This window comes from Cygnus atratus, chromosome 4 (genome assembly GCF_013377495.2).
Source record: "Cygnus atratus isolate AKBS03 ecotype Queensland, Australia chromosome 4, CAtr_DNAZoo_HiC_assembly, whole genome shotgun sequence".
Taxonomy (NCBI): Eukaryota; Metazoa; Chordata; class Aves; order Anseriformes; family Anatidae; genus Cygnus; species Cygnus atratus.
Window position 1 is genome coordinate 67,800,741 of NC_066365.1, and position 19,239 is coordinate 67,819,979.

Sequence of the window (19,239 nt, forward strand, 5' to 3'; positions counted from 1 at the left end):
ATACTCAGGAAGACTACAGCTAAAAATCTGATTCAAAGGTGTGGATTAAAACAATATAAGTATTTTCCTGAGAACATAAATATTTTGTAATCTTAGTATTTGCCAGCATCACTAGACAAACATTCTAATTGTTTTTCATATATTATCTTTGCACTTCTAAATAACTTGGAAAATGGTATTTAAGACCATATTTTTCAGATAACAATAATGAAATCAAAAGTAACCTTTTTCGGTGTTGAGATATTGGACTTCTCTGAACTGATACTGTGTTTAGAAGTAGGACTGCTGGGAACACGCTGTGGATCTGGAAGAGTACGACCTTCTACTTCAGCTAGGATGCATTCTTGGTAAAGGGGGGATTTGAGAAAGCGAGTATAGCTATCAAACTTCATCAAGTTAAAAATCTGAAATTAAAATGCAAAAGATAACGGTTACACAAGCTTAAATAACAAATAACAAGCTTAAATAACACGTTAAAAAAAAAAAAAAAGCTATTTCACAACAGCCAACTTCCACAAAATTTAGTACACGAACCAGTAAACAGCAGTAGGCATGATTTGGTTTAGATCTGGTTAAATATATTATACCAATTTAGAAGGAAACAGAATTTGATCTCTTCCTTCAGAGAAATGTTATGATTTCCATATAGTCCAAAGTTCATAAGAAGTTGAGATGCGCAGTCTTGACAACACCACCCTCATATCCATCTTTTACTGTATTATTTGTCTGCACATTCTATACGAAGCACATAGCAAACTAGCCATTTGAAATATTTTTAAGAAATTTTTGCATCAGTACTGTATATTACTTAGGATCTGTTAAATTATACAAGTGTTTTTAAGGTATCTGTAAACAAGAAGAATGTTTATGGTCTAAAACTCAAGAACATGATATAATCACAGCATGCAACAATATATAATGGTACAAGATATACAAGGTTAACTACTGACACAGGGAGGAGCAAAGAGCCCTGTACAGCACTATAATAGTGTTCATATACCCAATAATAATAAACAAAGGATCGTTGGTTTTGGAGGATCCAATGATCAAAGTAATGTACATCAAGACCTTGAAAAAGAACATATTATATAAGATGGCTCCTCTGAGTGAGACCAACACACATTTTTAACAACATAAGAAGGAAGAAGAACAACATAAGAAGAGAGCAACTCTATACCACACCTGGAGCAAATGTCCAAGGCTAATTTAGCCAAAGCTAAATTTATGCAAGTAAAAGAAGAAAAGTTCTTTCTTAGCTGCTAAAAGGAACATCAGATATATTGTTCCATTTTTGCAAACCTATAGTTTTAAGTGAATTCATACTTTTAACTTTCTATCTTCTCTCATGACTAAGCTAACTGCACATGATCTGAAAAAAAACAGTACAAATGTCTCCTCTTTGGACATGACTAACTCCCTACAACAGAAGAATGGTACGCACCACCCAACTGGCTACAGCACTGACAGGAGTCTACGGAGCAGCCCATCACAAAGCCACAGGGGCCCAACTGCAGACAGAAAGCATTTTTCAAACAGAGACAATCTTCTCAACAAGCACTAGCCCAAAGGTTTTCTGGCAAACAGCAAGATAATGCAGAGAGAACTTGATGCTGAAGTGTCACGAAAACCTAATCCAAACTGAATGCTGACATCCACGTTCTCACCTCCAGCCATATTTCCATTCCCTCATAGGTGCTGCCTGTTGGTTCTGTTGTATCTTCCAATAAATGGTTTTCCTATCTAAAAAACACTTACTTTTGTAGGGTTAATTTTACCTGTTTAGTGCGCTGAAACAGCCTAGCACAAAGTCTAGTGAGCCCTCAATGAGGTGTCAAAGAGACAATTTAGTGTCAGAGACCCTTCCCATTAGAAAAACTGCTCACAATGGAGAATCTCTCACCCTGTGAAAAATACAATCCTTCTCACTGTTAACATGGTGTAGTTACTGTGAGCTGAACTTGGAAAGTCTGTGCATGTGTTGCACAAACCAAACTCACCTGCAGTTCTCTGTTCCCAAGGTCACACCACCCACCAGGACCACAAAACTGACCCACTGTTTTCTAACCTAGTGAAACCAAGATACACAGGGCCATCAAGGCAGTTCCTTACCGAGCACTTGCCTCAGCCAGACAACACAACATTAGTAACTCAGCACAACTAGCTGCAAGGCTGCTCAATGAGACAGAAGTAACTGTCATTACATCTTCATAGGAGGAAGAAAACCTGCATCAGCACAGCCACCATACTAATGAGAACACCATCTGCTCCACCAAACAAGAAGGTGAAGAAGAATCCAGACATGGAAAGCCAAGATTAGGAGTGCATGAAAATGCACTTTGGGAGCTGCACATGGGGCAGTTGTATGCTTCACTGTATGCTAGAAGCTGCCAGACCAGCAGTCAGGACTACCCTTCTCTCCCCATATTTGCAGATGGAGAAAGTTACTACACCCATCTGCTCTTACACCCAAAAGCATGCAATCTGAGGCTGCACTTAGAATATGATTGTGACTTGCTTCATTTACGCATTTAAATCTATACCCTTGGTTCCTAAAAAATATGATCTCAAAATTATTTCTACTACTAAATTGTTAAGGTGGGAGTTAGAGAAGAGTTTATTTGGACAAAAAAAGGCGAAACTTAAATTCTACAGAAAATGTAAAATATATCCTGTTGTTACAGAACTGTTCTGTTGGGAACATCAAAATTACTTAAAATGCATCTGCTTCAGAGGTCTTCAGACACCAACAGTTTCAATAAGCTCCTTGTTTGACAGTTCTATTAAAGCACATCCTTCAATAGAACAGGCATATTTTACAAGCCACTTTTACCAAAATTAGATACTATTTGTGTACAGAGTTCTCCATTAAAGGAAAGAACAAGCAACCATATGCAAACACTGTATGCAATGGTATTTCATCACATGGTACTATTTACTTGCACTAAATCTTCATTTCAGTTATATTTTTCAGATGATTTAGTTAATGGCAGTTTTCTATACATCCTCAAATGTACAGAAGAACAATCAAGTACCAGTCCTTTATGCAGCCTTTTTCTGTACCACTAACAGAATCTCTATGATCTTGACTTCTCTGTGTTTGTATAGGCAGTAAAGTACACGGCATGTAAAAATACTTTTATACATTTCAAAGCACTTCAAAGGAAAAGATAACAGACAAATGTACAACAATGTTATGTTTTCGATAGTTACCTGAAGTTGCTGTTCCTTGAACATATCTGGATGTGGGGAATTGAGAATATCATCTGCCAGCTGTGCCTGGCTATCAATATTAACTGGAGTTGTAGCTTTGCTACACAAAAACTTAGTGAAGATCTCCCGAGCTCTGTAAGAAAGCTGTAGAAAACCAATGCTATCCTATTAATTTATATGCAACTTTGCAAATGCATCTTTACACATCTATTTTTAATACCGATGTATTTCATCCAAAAACATAGAGCCATTCCAATTTCCTAAATATATATAAGCATTTTTCATTTAATGGCTTTTGTTAGCTTTAGGAAGGAAACAGGTTTTTTTTCCTTTAAAATTGTAAATACTCATCAGATATTTCCTAAGAGGTAAAAGATACCATCAAAATAAAACTTAAAATAATTAAACTATGAAATTAATAAAGGCGAACCACATCAAATACTATTTTGAGAAGGAGAAGAGGTATTTTATATTTTAAACCTTTCAGATAATGGTTACTATTTAAATTAATTCTCTAAGATTCAATTTCTAGAAGTTAGAAAAATGTAAACATATATTTGAATATTTACTGTTAGAAAATATTCATGTGCTATTTTTATCTTGTTTACTTTGAAACACCTACATTATAGAAGGAATGAAAAAAGCACACCAAACTGAGCTCAGAGCCCTGAGTGTTCAGAAAATACATTGTTCTAAGACAGAAGAAAGTGGGGAAAAAAATGATGGTCCATAACGGAGCAAAGAGGTACTAGGAAGCTGAATCCATTTCCACAGTGTAAACCTGACTACACGCAGTTGTGATGTTGACAGCAGTTGTTGCAAACCTGCACAAAATTCATGTAACTAAGATTGCCTGACCAATGTCAGACTATTAAAAGAATGAGATACAGATTCTCATAATCTGTGAAAAAACATTAATACCTTTACTGCAGCAGATATATTAGTGTATATACATATCCACGTTAGTTACAAACACATTATAAACAAATTATCTTAGCAAGTAGAGGCAGTTTAGCTGAAAGAGCACAACAGAGGCTAACTTTCACCTCTCCTTGACATGTTAAATTAATTTGCTCTGCACTCTCTTACACTGGGCTAGACGTTTTTCAACATCCAAAATAGCTTAGCTCATTTTTACAGAGCTATCTCTGCATTTCACTGAATCCTAAATATTTCCAACAACTTCAACCTGGGACAGTACTCTCAGGAGACAGAAAATTAGACTGAGGCTCTAACTCTAGTGTAGTGAAATCACAGTAGACCAAGCATAGTTCTAATAATTTCAATAATCTTGAAGAAGTAACAGTTTGTAGCAAGCAACACCACATATTGAAACGCAATATTGACTTACCTCTTTTTTATCATGTGCAGGTACATGGTTAAAATATTCACAGGCCTGCCAGAATAAAATATTTTCTTCACTAAATTCCTTCCGCAGAAATTCCTAGGGTGAAAATAAGCAAATAATTAAGTGCATCATAAAGAAAACAAGTTACTTGCAGTTTTGCAGTGATAATAATTCAGTCCAGTTGTAATGCATGTCCAATATATGCCTAGCGCTTTTCCTCTCTCATTTCTTTTAAATGTATACAATTGAAAATAATGCATCAAGTTGCAATCATATCATTTTCACAAACAAAAATGAAATTTCATGTTAAGTAGTATATATACTAGCGAATAAACCTAATAAAAATTTAAATAATGTATAAGTACATTAAAAAATTACACCGTAAACTAGCTGCCTTTAATTGCAGTACTAATAATAGAATAGAATGTTTATCAAGCAGTGTGCATAACCAACTGTGTATTCATTACAGCAATTTTCTGCATCACATGCTCACTACAAGAATATTTAATCACTGCCTGCTTTTTGTGTTCAGATGGATTCTCCTTGGAAAAGACATTCTTAGAGGAAAATAAAATCTCTCACTAAAACACACAATAATCACATTTATATTACAGCATCCAAAGGTCCAAATAAGGACCAAGATCCCATTCAGTTTGAAAATTGTACAAAGACATACTGTCCCTGATTCAAATCTGTAGAATTCAATTTTGTCTCAACATATTTCTTGAAAGCATTTTACCCATTATTAAAAAAAAAAAAAAATCACTCTAAAAAATAAACTTGGGCCTCTAAAAACTCTCCAGTGACTCATTTAGTTGGAATAATGCTTGTTTATGCTTTAGAGCTTTACCTATCAGTGTTTAAGTGAAAAGGATTTAGGTTATCACACAAGCCACAACCTTCACTCAAACATCACACTGCTATACACTCAAGTTTCCTTAACATTCAAGGCAGTCTCAGAGGAATCTTCACAGGAATACTTAAAACTAAACCTTATGTGTCCTTTTAGGATTTGCACAGAGTTCAGAGAGTACAACTGTAAAAAAACAGTTGAGACAGACTACAACACACAGAGCCTAAATGCACTAGCAGCCTCTCCATTTAAACTAAAAGTTTTTTAGATGCCTAACCTGAAAATTAAAAAAAAAAAAAAAGTAAAAAAAATCCAGAGAGTAGTCAGGGGACATTGGTTTGTTGTACATGTAATTACAGATTAGAAGAGAATCAAATTAGTGAGCAGGAACTGGAACCCAACTGCCTACTTCCCCACTCAGTGCCTTCACATCTCCAGAAATCTCCTGTTTGCCTTCTTTTTGGCCACATGATTTTGGCACAGCTGGCTGCACAACAATTAGGAGGACTGAATGGAGCCCCGCTTGAAACATTACATAGCCTAGTAGTTGTCAAAATATGGCTGGGAGGCTGGAGATGTTGGTTTGAACCACTTGAGGAGGGAACTGCAATCAGGTCTCTCACTTCCTGGATGACTGCTCTCATCAACAGACTATTATGCAAAATGTGAGTATTTGCAAAACATGCAAAATCTCTTCTTCAAGAGTAATTTCTGCTGTGTGACAAAGCTGTCTTCAGGAAAGCCTCTGTATTCTGAATCGTAAATGGACCCAGATGCTACTACGCAATCGTAAATTACATGCTGGTGCTCTGAGATTCTTGAACCCTGGTGGATATCTGCGCCATCTGGCTAGTTATAGGTGATTTCCTTCTGAGTCCATGGGCTTTTAGAATTTCCTTTTGAAGGAATGTTAACCTGTCACTTGCAAAGGCATTTCATTCAGCTACCATGATTCTACTTTACGCCAGATTACATGGCATTACAGTATCCAGGTAGCAGGTAGAGTTGAACAATAGCCCTGGATCTCTCCTGGGCCTCAAGAAAATGGTGGTGCACAATAAATTTCAGCACTCCCTTTCTTTAAATTGAGTATTTAACACATGTATTTTTGTAAAGTTGTAAAAAATAATTTTTAATTAGAATGGGGAAAAAGTGAAACTTCCTGAATTTAATATCCAAGATCGCCTTTTGCTGAACTGAAGTGCAATTTTAACATTTAATCTGAAAATTCAATAAACACTAGTTACTTTCAAACTTCTTAATAAAAGTTTGAACATTCATAGTACTGAAAAAGACTGCAGCAATTTCTTATGTATACATAAGTAAGCCTACTGGTGGTTTAAAAGTAATGAGAAAGGACAACTAACTTCTACTGTCTTTCAGTAGAACTATATCCTTTTTAGGTGGACTCTAACATTCGATCAAAATTGTAATTTTTCTTTCATTATGAGGAGAATCTCAATATCTAAGCAAAAATGCTTATGGCTCTTAAAATACTCTGCTAAGAAAAATGGAAAGACAGGGAACTTAATATCTAGGATGTATCATTTTGCTTTTACGTGTTCTGTTTCCTCAAACAGGCATTCACTGTTAATCTGTTTTTCATGTTCCCTCACCATTTAAGCTGGAAGTCTGACTATTAATCATTTTAATGTACTTTCATATCAAGTAAAGGAGTTACTGCAGATTCCAGAAATCTACGTCTCTGATACCATAAGTTTCCTTATGTTCTTTTTGAGAGAATTATTTGGGCAGCACAAAAAGTCCTTGTACAACGTACAGAATCAACAACAGACTTTCTGAGCAACAATGCAAAACCATATACACCTCGACTTCCTTATATGTAAAATAAAGATACTATTTATGACTTCATAAATGTCCCGTGAAGAAGTTTAATTTATGCTTTGCAAATACTCAACTCTGCTCCTGAAAACTGCAGCTTTAACCACTGCTCTAAGCTACCTAACTACTTCAAAAAATATTTCTAAAAAAGGTTTTGCAGGAAGATAAGCCATTGTATCATCAAAAAAATCTTCTGCATGGTTTCCAACATTTAAGTAAAACTTCCAAACATTTCAGCAGGCAAATATGAGAGTAAATCATTAACTCTTTTCTCGTAAAAAGGCAACAGATACAAAATATAAACAAATAGAAATGTTATACAAAATGTGGAATCTTACTAAAAATTCTGGTACAAAGAAAAACGTACCCTCCATTTTATCTGAATCTCAGATAAAATGCAGGATAATTCATGAAAATACGTATTACTATGAACTCTTATTAAGCTGTGAACCAATTTAAACTTAAAAGACGTTGAGATAACCACTGTGCAACAATGAACTCCTATCTCTTGTCCTATGTAAGGATAGCATCACAAAAGGAAAAAAAAAATTACAACAGTGATATCAGGTAGTTTGAAAGGCCTCTTACTATTTCTCAAACCTTACCGAAAAATATTTAACACCAAGAGGATCCTGAAGAAGACGCTCGAATGAAACTGCCCAGCTTGCAACTCTTCTGTCTCGAAGTCGACGACAGCTCTGTACACTGGGAAGACTAGCATTGCTACTGAGGCTGTTCTCACTGATGCAATCTTTCAAATCAGTACTATTCAGCTCTGTTAAAAAAAAAAAAAAAGTTAATAAAATATTATTCACTTTTACTCTTTCCTCTGCAGCACGGTTTTCTTCATTTATCACGTCTCTTTCACAAGCTCATAGTAGTAGAGACTTCAAAAGCTCTCGGCATTGCTTATAAGGGGCACCTACTTAGAAAATAATAATAATAACCATCTCTCAATTTTCTTCTGTTCAAAAGAAAATTAAATGAGTATCTTAGCGGCAATGCCCTACCAGAAGCAAAAGAAGCAAGCAGTGGATTCTGCTAACATTCCTCACCACATGGACTGCAATCTTTTGTAAGGTTATCCAAGGAAGATAGGTTTTTAATAATCTACCATTCACCAGAAAGTGGGGAAAAAGAAAAAACTACTTGATGATAGGAGATTGAAAATTGTATGAAATTTTGCTATCAGTAGTCAGAGGCTTTCTGAAGTGTTTCATGGAATGAGAGATTCTTGCTAAATGCTGAAAGTTTAGGAGAAAAGCCAACTTAAAATAGTACTATCAACGAAAATGAGCTAGTAACAGATGTCCCCCTTATCCTTGGGAAGCAGATGGGTCAATCCATAAATCCTAATTTGATTGGGAGTTTCTGACAAAAACAGGGATCCAAGACTCCATTCCATACTCGAGTCAACAATCAGCAGCTATCTGGGGACCTCAATGTTCCCCTAGTCTGCGTGATGCAGCACCCAGCGGGACACTTCTAAGAGGAGGCTGCTTCTCATCCTGTCCTTGCTGGGGTATTTGGGGGTCTTCTTGACATAAGTGATCACTAGAAAAATTCTATAATACCTAAATAGCCTGCTTTAGTATAATAATTTGCATATCTAAATATAACATTTTCCTAATGAAACAACCAAGAGAGAATTAAACTACCAGCATTTTCAAGCTAAGCATAGGAAAAAAATTAAATATTCAAAATGGGAGACTACATACCACCACTACAGATTCATACACAAAACAATGTTGAGATGACACACTCATACACTCATTAGCCACCTCAAACAAACAACCAAAAGGAAAAAAATAATAATAATATGATGTTGCTTCAATTTATCTACTAAAATGGTAGCTATAATAATATACGGAATAAGTGAGAATAACAGTGGCAGGCTGTGGTCAGCTCTTGAAGACGGCAGGTGGCAAGCAATACTGACTCAGAAACTCAGTGTTACCCTACGCTCGCTCAGTGCCCTCTTTCAGGATGAAGTTGAGAAATGACCCGATACTTTAAATCTCGGAAACAACAGAAATGGCTTTTGTATTCTGAAAGACAAATAAACAAGAATCCATAGAAAATTTAGGAAAATACAACCTTGTGCAGCAGCATGACTGTTATAACTTCAAGTATTAAACCAAAACCATCTTTTCTATATATCAGTAAATACAGTACACACAAAAAATATTGAAGAATCGACCACTTGCTCACATAGTGGAAAACTGAAAGAACTGACTTTTCTAAGTAAAGTGGAAACTGTATACAGCAGGGAATTATTCACACACTTGTCGTTTATTTGTTGCATGTCCTTTTACAAACCACCATTCTCTCCATCTCTCAGCTTACACAAATGTAAAATCAGTATAGAAGTACTCACAGTTACTGATTCACAGAGTGAATCTGAGGTTTAATTGTGAAGACATAACTGAATAAAGCCTTGAAGAACCCTGTCTCAAAATGGACCCTGCTTAGAGCAGGAGGTTGGACCTGAGACATGCCAAACCAAATAAATTTGTGATGAAGGGATAAAAACAGGTAATCTTTCAATTCGTTGAAAAATTAGCAGTAACAGATGTGAGAAAATACTTTCCTCAAATAAAATAATGGTGTCTTCAATAATTCTACGCCAAATAGAAAAGCAAAGCTAAAGCTCACTATAAATGCAAGCTGGTTGAGGAAACTGAATTCACAACCCATGAAGAATGGCCTATTCTTCACAGAAACATTTTTACTGTTGTTTATTTTCCTCAGTTAATCTCCCAAATAAACTAAAGCAAGGAGTAATTCCAACAAAATTGCTATTCTATAAGATCTCTCAAGGTCTCCTTTTCCATTATATATTAGGAATGACTTTGCATTTCCAAACTCTATGTCACAAAACATTATTTTTCTTCGCTGGAAGTATGAACTTTGAAAAAAAGGGCCACTCAAAAATGGTTACAAACACACCAAAAAGTTATAAACATAATTATAAAAATAAGAAATTTTAAAGACAAAAATAGTTCTGAAACTTCATTTTTGTATGTATTCTGTAGCTTACAAATATTTACTAAGATGTGAAAGTTAACTACTGCAATTTTCTGTAAGCAAAGCTATTGTTTAAGCAAAACGTTGCAAAAAAGATACAGAATTAGATTAGGGGAAAATGAAAAATTGTATTTTCAACAAGGATAATATTTAAGGAGCATAATAATACATTAGGCATAAAAACATTTTTTATTTGCCTAATAGTCATGTTAATCAAAGCTAATGAAAAAGACTCAGCAAATAACGCTAAGTTTCCTTATAACAAATATTTATTCACTTTTTCCTGTAAGACATATCAAAGAGCATAACCAAGTCAACTGTTAGCCTCATTAGAGAATACCTGTCACCACAGTGAAACTATTGTGAAAGAAGCTAATGTGAATCTGAAGAGAATTACAGCTAAATTTATTACCAGGAGTATTTTGCTTTAACTCTGCAGGTGGATACGTTTTAATTTTCAGTCCAGGATATAAATAGACACCCACTTCTCGATATATCTGGAACAGTTTCAGATGTTACTGCCTCACTACGAGAGGGTTCGATGCCCGGAGTTCTCCGGTGACGAACGATGAAAGTTTCCTAGGCCCATTGAGGCAGACTCCAAAAGGTAAACTCATCCCACATACCAACCTGCCTAACCCTACGTGGGTGACAGAGGGAGATTAGGGAGTAGCCACAGGAACTGCTCAGCCCTAAAGGGCAAGTCACAGTGCCGTAGGACTCCTGGGGATTGGGAAATGGTAGGCACAGCAGTCTTTACAGGAGCAGCTTCTCCCTCCTCCCATGCGTGACTGTTCAGCTTCCTCATGGTAGGGAGGAAGACCGAATTGCAATTACAGTCCGGGTGTTTACACCAATCGGTAACTGCTAACTACCTCTAATTGCTAGCAGCTGCTCACTCTCCAGCTTGTCAGAGTTACATTTGCTATAAACTATGCTGGTTTCTCATCCCTCTGATATGCTGCCGACTCTGGAGGTCCCATGAAAACAAATGAATCAAAATAAGACTGCATTTTCAACAGCTCTGAGAGCTACTGGCACCGGTCCTCCGAAGCGTTAGAGCAGCATTAAGGGCTTACTCATTCTCAGTAAACTGTTTCTGTTCTGCTGGACTTTATTTAGCTAACTCAGATTTTTTCAGAAAGTACCGTTAACCCTGGCACCGCTTTGTTTTCCCTTAAAAAGGAAATGCAGTTTGCTTTTAGAAGGGGTACAGATTTCTGCTGGAGTACCTGTTAACCTGGAAACAATGCAGAACAAGGTTATTCCCCAGGACAAGGCTTGGTTATTGGTGCTTCTTTAAGTACATGCATCAATGGTTGTAATTAAGTTAACCAGTGTGTAATCTAGAATCAGAAAGAAAGGGGGAAAAATATCACCAACTCTCACACTAGGACATAATTTATCCAAATCACACTTAAATGAAGAGTGTATAAGCTGTAACTCCTGTTCCGCTCCGGCTGCAGAGGAATGCTTCCCCTGTAAGCCTGCCGTGTCAGGTTTCCTGACTCGCACCACTTGCATTCCTAGCTACACACAGCCCACCCTGCAGAGGAGGAATAGGGCCACTTTCCAACCCAGTCACCTATTTCCTCTATGATCGCTCTGTGCCCTCAGACCTAGAGCGCTGACTCCTCACCCTCAAACACTTTAATCACACGGCTGTGCAAAGCTTCCAAATACCTTCCTTTCTTCCTTTTTCCGTATTGTGCAGGAGCACTGACCCAGCTTGCATTACCTGTAAAAGGAGGCTCCTTACTGAAGCATCAGGAATCCAGGGGACCTAAATTTATTCCTGTTCTGTCCGAGAACTACCGTACCTAGCGAGGAAGTACCACTGCCTGTGCAAACTCACTGGTTCATTTATTGCCATCTTCAAACACAGAACTGATAAAGAATACTTCCTAAAATCCATACCACCTTTTACACCTTTTGTGTTTACACAAGAAAGTGGTATGTAAGAAAGTACACACATTTAATCATCTGAAATCTTCAAAGTATTCCGGATAAGATGGCTTTGAGAGTTTTGATTTAAATCATGTAAAGCAATAAGTCTGAATGCAATTAAGGATATTTTTCTAAGCATTTTTTCATAAAATCCATTTATATTTCTCAACCTACTAATACCTTTTTATTATTGTGAGCAGCTCCACATACTCCTAGTAATCATCTGAATGCACACACTCATATAATTAAGATATTCCAGTTAATCACTAAATACATTACCTGGATAAAGCTGATACGAACCACTGTGGTGCCACTTAATCAAATACTTCAAGGCATTCACTGAAAGCCATCCTTCTGAATCCATACCAAGTTCAGCTGTAACGTCCCGGAACCCATAGGGTGAAGGCTGGCCTCACTGCCCGGTACATTGTTCCTCTGCAACTTTGGGATACGGGAAGCTAACGCGTCCTCCTCCAGCAATTCCTGGTAGCTTTTTACACCATTTTAAACAAATCGATTCTTTACCCTCATGGCTTCAAGCAGAGGAAGCCAATAGTATACTTAACACAAAGCACTATAAAAATGCTCCATAAATAATTTAAAGAAAAGACCTTTTGCCACTGCTGCTAAAGGAGCTTGAATTATTCATGTTAGAGTGGAACACAGCTACAGCACGCACTGCCAACGTAACTGAAAAATAAGTTGTATACCTGCTGGAGGAAATAATGCCTCTGTATTTACAGTGTAAACGGTAGTGGTTTGTTTTATTTTGTATTTCATTATGGATTTCTTGTGCTACCTTCTTTAGTTACTTTTTAGAATAATAAATAATGTAAAAATGTATTCTAAACATCAGATTCCTTTCAAAAGATTCTTCAGGACTTTTTCCTTATGAAAATTATTTCTGGATGATGAACACTAAAACCAGAAGTGAGCTGACGCAACAGCAAAGTGGTATCTCAGGAAAAAGACATGCCTATAGTATGTGATACACTTCAGTATGTGGAAATAATAGACTTCAGCATCGTGGAACTGATCTCTGTAGGGAATAGCAGGTAAGAATTGAGTTAGAGATTCCTAAAAGAGCTATTAAGATACCTCACCACCTGGGACCATCTGTCTGGGAGACGAATGATGGTGTACTTTTATTACATGCCCTTTGACCTTAAGGTTTGCCCTTTGTAAAGTGCCGTCTAGGTATCAATAGTGAAAGCCAGAAACTAGCTGGGGACTAATGATCATCCCTAAGATGATTTAGATTGCACTGTGCTCAAAACATCAGCCAGGCTGGGGCATGCTGTGTCAGCACTCTCCTACTCCTGCTCTAGCAGGAACGTATAGTTTCCAGGGTGGGAAGTAGGAGCAATCTGCTAATTACCCATAGTTGTAGTAACATAAAATGGTTTCTGCTGTTCCCACAGCATAGGTGCTGTAACTGATCTATAGCAGTGATCTTGCAGCAGTATTACAGTTTGCATTCTGATTGTCTGCAATTCATTAAGCAGGTCAGACACAGTTAGCATTGCAGCAGGTCAGTATCTCTGGAAACACCGTTAACTCAAGGATCTAGATCTTTTACCCCTTTTACAAAGCCCAAGCACGCAGTTTTAGCTAATGACAACATCGTAGCCTTGCATAAGCAGAGTTACCATGTAAAACTTCTACAAGGGGTAGATGGTTTCCAGTGCCTGTCTCTGACATAATAAAATCCATATGACACGAGGCTTAATTGACTTTGGGAAGAAAATGTGCAGAGAGCTGTTGTGCCTCCTATTATACAGAAAGGATGTATATAAACACATTATTATTGCTTTTCAAACATCAATTTCCCTTCCCAGACTGAAGCTTAACAACAGTATTTATACCACATACATGTACAAACACTCTGTCTAGGGAGGGAAATACACACTGCTATACTAATAGCTACACTGGTGCAAATCTCTCTAATTTAGATGTTCTCTAAAATGTGTAAATCTGTGGATCTATTAATGTATTAGTGAAATTTGAGAAGATTGGAAAACTTTTCAGTGCTGTGACAATTTCGATAAAAGTGAAAGCCTGAAAACGTAATTCAGACATGAATCAGAGCTTTTACTCAAGGAAATGGATTAGGATTTTCTTTCATTACAGTTGGCTATATTCTCTTTGGTTCTTATTTTTCCAAACTTCTTTCTCAGTATTCAAGCGTTTATTCAATATTACTTATCAGAGTTCAACTACTGCATCTTACATAAATTATGCCCTCTCTTCCCTGGGTACCATTTAAGAATGAAGAAAGAGTCCATGTTAAATCTTCAGCACTGGCTGAAAAAAATAGTAGGACATACAACTTGGCAGAAAAAACGCATAGAAGTTCCTATCTGTTCTTTCCCCTCTGCAGCCTACAGGGCCCTCAGTTCTCATTTCTTCACAAAACTGGACAGAATTAACTGTGAAAACACAATTACCTATGGAATTGGAAAGAAATGCAAGTAGCCATACTGGAAAAACTGAAAATAAGTCAGATCTTCAAAATAAACTTTCAGCTGGAAGCTTGAAATGACTATCAGATGAGTAATATCACAGGGATCTCCAAGTTTGGGTAGGCAACAGGAGTAAAACAATTTTCATTAATATAGGAGGAGAACCTTCAAGGAAAAAAAGACACAAGCACATTCTACTTTTAGCTTAAAAAGATCAATCAACTTTTTTGCCCCCCAGCACCTGGAATTTAATCCAACTACATCCAACCAGAAGTCTGTGCTTTGTCTTCCTTGATGTTTGTATAAAAGAGGTATCATCCAGGGAAAAATACATGTTTTTCCCACAAAAACAACGGCTGTATTTTAGAAATAGGAAGCAGAACAGACAATTATTTTCTGTTCCATTCTGTTGCCACTTTGCAGATCAGACAAATACATTATAGAGTCTAGCTTCTCATCGGGACAGAAGTACTGTTACAGCAGTGGAGAAGAAAAATACCTTACGATGAGTCAGCCAGCCGTTGGAAAATGGCTCTGCCCAAAGGACTAAAACAGTAATATTTCTCAACTGTAATTTTAATATTGTAAGAAATCAGAAATTAAGACATGATGGAATTTTGTGAAGAGTATTGCTACTTTTGCATTTACATTTGCATGTAATATAAAAAATTATCCTTACCATTTACAACATTTCTTCAGCTTTACAGCACTGATTAGAACAGTTTGTCTCCTTCATATCTAAGAAAATTGTCTTTTTAGTGTTGTGAAAGAATACCAAACATAATAATATGTATGTAAGTGAATTTCTCTGGAGGATCAATTGAACCAACTCCTGCCAAGCAGGAGAAGTGAGAAAAACCATCTCTTTTATACTCTAAACTACACACATTTCTTTATTCCATTAAGGAAGCATACTTAAACTGTTTCAATTAACTTCAAAGATTCAGAGAAATCATCTTCTAATGTTTAACAAAGAGTGGACAGCCCTTTAAAGCATTAAAGCCGTTTTAAAATCAAAACAAACAAGCTTAGGTGACGCAAAGAGCTTACTTAGAAGTACTCCAGGACTGCAAAAGCTTTATGCTGAGATTTTACAATTATCGAATTACTTACCCCTTCTCAAAAGGCATAAAGAAATTTCAACCTTAACCTTTTCCACCTCAACAGCTTACAACTTAGCAGCTAGTGCATCTCTCTTCAAAAGCCAACAGTGTATGTAAGGGACAATAAAATACAGAAAAAGATTTTATCTAACATCCAATTATATGGAAGACATCTAGCTCTGCCTCTTTATTATTATGAATGAAGAATCTTAGTTATAATAAAAATGTGCAAATAGGGAAATACACAAAACACACACACAAAAAAAATCAAATCAGTGAAAGCATGTGAACATAATCCTGCAACATTTTCACTGGTGTAGCTCCTGAAGAAGTCACAAAGTGCTGTACCACTTTGGACTCTCATCTTGCAAAACATCACCTTATTTACCACATGCTACATTGCTTAATGGGGAAAATTTGATTCTTTTTCATTATAAAAATAAAAACAAGCTTCAGCTTACCTCCATCAGAGACAGTTGCTGACTGCAATAAGAAAGAGAAAAATAAGTGTTACTTAAGTTTCATGACAAGTATTAGAAATCTCTGAGATTCACATATTATTTGAAGGGTTAGTTAATTTTATCATCATATTGTTAATACAACAGATAATGTGAGAGATGATACCAGCTGGTATTTTCTCACAGGTGTTTCCTCCCCACCATGAAAATCTCCCTTGTCCTTTCAACCACTCCTGGAACTTGATCCCACAAATATTTACTGGACAAAGTACTTCCTGCTGTGAGTAGCAGCACTGATTTCAACCTTCTTCTTAGATGAATAAAGTCCATCAGTTGGTGTATGGGAGAAAGCAGATACCTTAAAAGTGACCGACAAGGACTTAAAATTAAAAGAACACCTCATAGACCTTATTTTACTGCAATATATGGAGATAGGTGGAATCAAAATTAAAATTCAGATGTTTTGGCATTCAGAAGAGTCTGAAAACTTCCCCTGCTGATGGTCTCTGACTTCCACAGAGCCAGAAAGGTGTTAGAGTGTTTCCAATAAGCTAGGACTGAACTCCCCACCATCTCTAATAGTATCTTACATCACATTTTCAAGGACAATTGGACTTCTTAGTGAAATGTTGAAGTTTGTGCGTTTATCAACCCTAACCATCTCACCTTTGAAAGCAAACTACCTCAAGGCAGCTAAGATTTGTCTAAAAATCAACAAGGTGAAAGTTTCCCAAATGTGTCCTCCAGAGCTGGCACCTCAACACTCAGCTGAGTGAAAGACTGGAAGGACAACTGATTTTTAGATTGAAGCTTGTACTGATTTTCAATGGCTGTTAAAACTTACTATTATTTTAACTTGGAAATAATCTTGGAGAATCTTTCCTCGATGATTTAAAGCATCATTGAGCCTTAAATAACTTCCTAAATAGTTCAAATAGTCCTATTTTGTATGGCTGCTTAAAGAACTAGGAAAGAATGCCCTATATATCTGTAATATTTCCAAGACAGAAAACACACAGAAGAAAAAACAGGCATATGAACACAGCTCAAGAGAAAAGCTGCCTATCCATAATTTGTCAACCTTGCTAACAAACATTCCCTCTCCCCCTCAAAATCCACAAAAACCTTTAGTAATCTTTAAAAGAATTATTTCTTCTCCCTTCTTTCTTTCTTTCTTTCTTTCTTTCTTTCTGTGTTTCACTGCAGCATTTCATCCTGCTGTTGATGCTATCTGAAGAACATTGCCTTCTGTAAACTGCTGCAGCACCATCGTTCCCCTAATCAGCAGAGGATCTGATCTAGTTTTTCATAAAAGTATTCTGGAATTTTCAAAGTCTAAATTAATCTCTATTGACAGCATTCCTCCAGTGCTAGTTCAGATAAACACAAATCCATCAAGAAAAAAAAAAAGATAACCCTTCTTGTTAAACTACACAGAGATAAAGGCTTCTGAATCTATGAAACATAATAAGACAGTCAAATGTGTGTCTAGGCCTCTTGCTTGCTTAACAGCACTGTTTTGGGTATCAAAAATGCACTCGTTATCAAAAATGCACTCAGTGAGGTGTAGGACATCTTTTCTACTTTTCTTTTGCATGAAGTTTAGCAAGTATATTATGCATTCATAACTTGTAACTTAACTCATCTTCACAATCTAGAAATTTTAATTTACCTTCCTTTTACATCAAATTTTCAAGGACAATTAGACTTTTAGTGAAATTTTGAAGTTTGTGTGTTTACCTACCCTAAACTTCTCACCTTTGATCACAAATTACCTTAAGGCAGCTATCAATATAATTGCTTCTAATTTCTTATTTGCATGCTCTGCAGACCATAGAATCACAGAATATCCCATGTTGGAAGGGACCCCAAGGATCATCGAGTCCAGCTTCTGGGTTGGACCGCCCAAAAAGTCAGACCATGTGTCTGAGAGCATTGTCCAAATACTTCTTGAACAGCTGATAAATAAAAATCTTTTTTTTTTTTCTCAAAGAACGAAGAAAATAAAGTAGTAGCATCACTTTACATAGAAGACAGAAAATTAAAAAAAAAATACTTTCAAAATGTATACATTTTAGGAACAGTCATTTACTTTGGCAAGTTCCATGAATCTAGATAAAAACATTAAGTATGATTCTCCTCCTTCATGTTTGTGAAAGGTAAGAAGTAAAATTAGCAGGGTTCTCATGATAGAAAAAGAATATTTCCACAACTTTTAGAAAAATTGTGTGATTTTGCTGAAAAGCTGAAAAATTACAGTGATAGGACCACACTTAATTACGTTCTGTGGACAGTGAGATGGAGTTTTACTTAAAGCCATTTAGCTTTAAAAGGCAGTGGGCCTCCTACATACCATGGGTTGGCTTTGGTGTTTGTTTATTTTGAATGCTTTGGCTAATGCATGTTAATTGCATGTATCAATATCTCAAAATTTCTCTAAGCAAGGCCACCTTAGTAATCGTTATGTTTAAACATACCAACAAAAAAAAAAAAAAGGAACCCATAGGAAGAACAGAATTTCTCATCTAAATACCAGCCACCTTTTTTTGTTCTAAGATATTCCAAATTCCCGTTGGCTCCCTCTAAAATTACCCAGCACTTTCCAAGGATATCACTTTACGTTTTTAGATCACAGAACTAAATGTATTGTAAGAACATTTCTTTAAATTCGGCTATGCATCTGAACTCAATCCACTTAATTCAACAAAGCCAGCTGGAAACTAAAGCTTGTAATTATTGTGCAAGAATGTACAGTACTATGTTCAAAACACGTTTGTGAATACTTAGAAGTATTAATATAAACCTGTCAGAAATTGCATACAGTCCACATTTATACAAAGCAGTTTTTCTTCTAAACCGTTCAGCTGAAACTTGTCTAGATTTGTCCACAGGTGTAAGTTGCAAGACCAGATTTTTTTAAATACTATGATGATCTCATTTTAAAAATTCAGTATATGGTGGGGGCTGGTTTTCATTCTTCACTGTTCAT

General features: G+C 36.3%; 1 protein-coding gene across 1 annotated transcript in view; it reads right to left on the reverse strand.

The window, feature by feature from the left end:
• The window catches only part of RGS12 (regulator of G protein signaling 12), a 74,957-nt gene that overhangs the window by 14,696 nt on the left and 41,022 nt on the right, over nt 1-19,239 (reverse strand). Inside the window, exons 4-8 of the mRNA XM_035547465.2 lie at nt 16,254-16,275; nt 7,859-8,028; nt 4,562-4,654; nt 3,211-3,354; nt 225-404 (exon numbers count right to left, since the gene is read on the reverse strand). Of these exons, the coding sequence (XP_035403358.1) occupies nt 225-404; nt 3,211-3,354; nt 4,562-4,654; nt 7,859-8,028; nt 16,254-16,275 (609 nt within the window). The remainder of the gene's footprint in view (nt 1-224; nt 405-3,210; nt 3,355-4,561; nt 4,655-7,858; nt 8,029-16,253; nt 16,276-19,239) is intronic.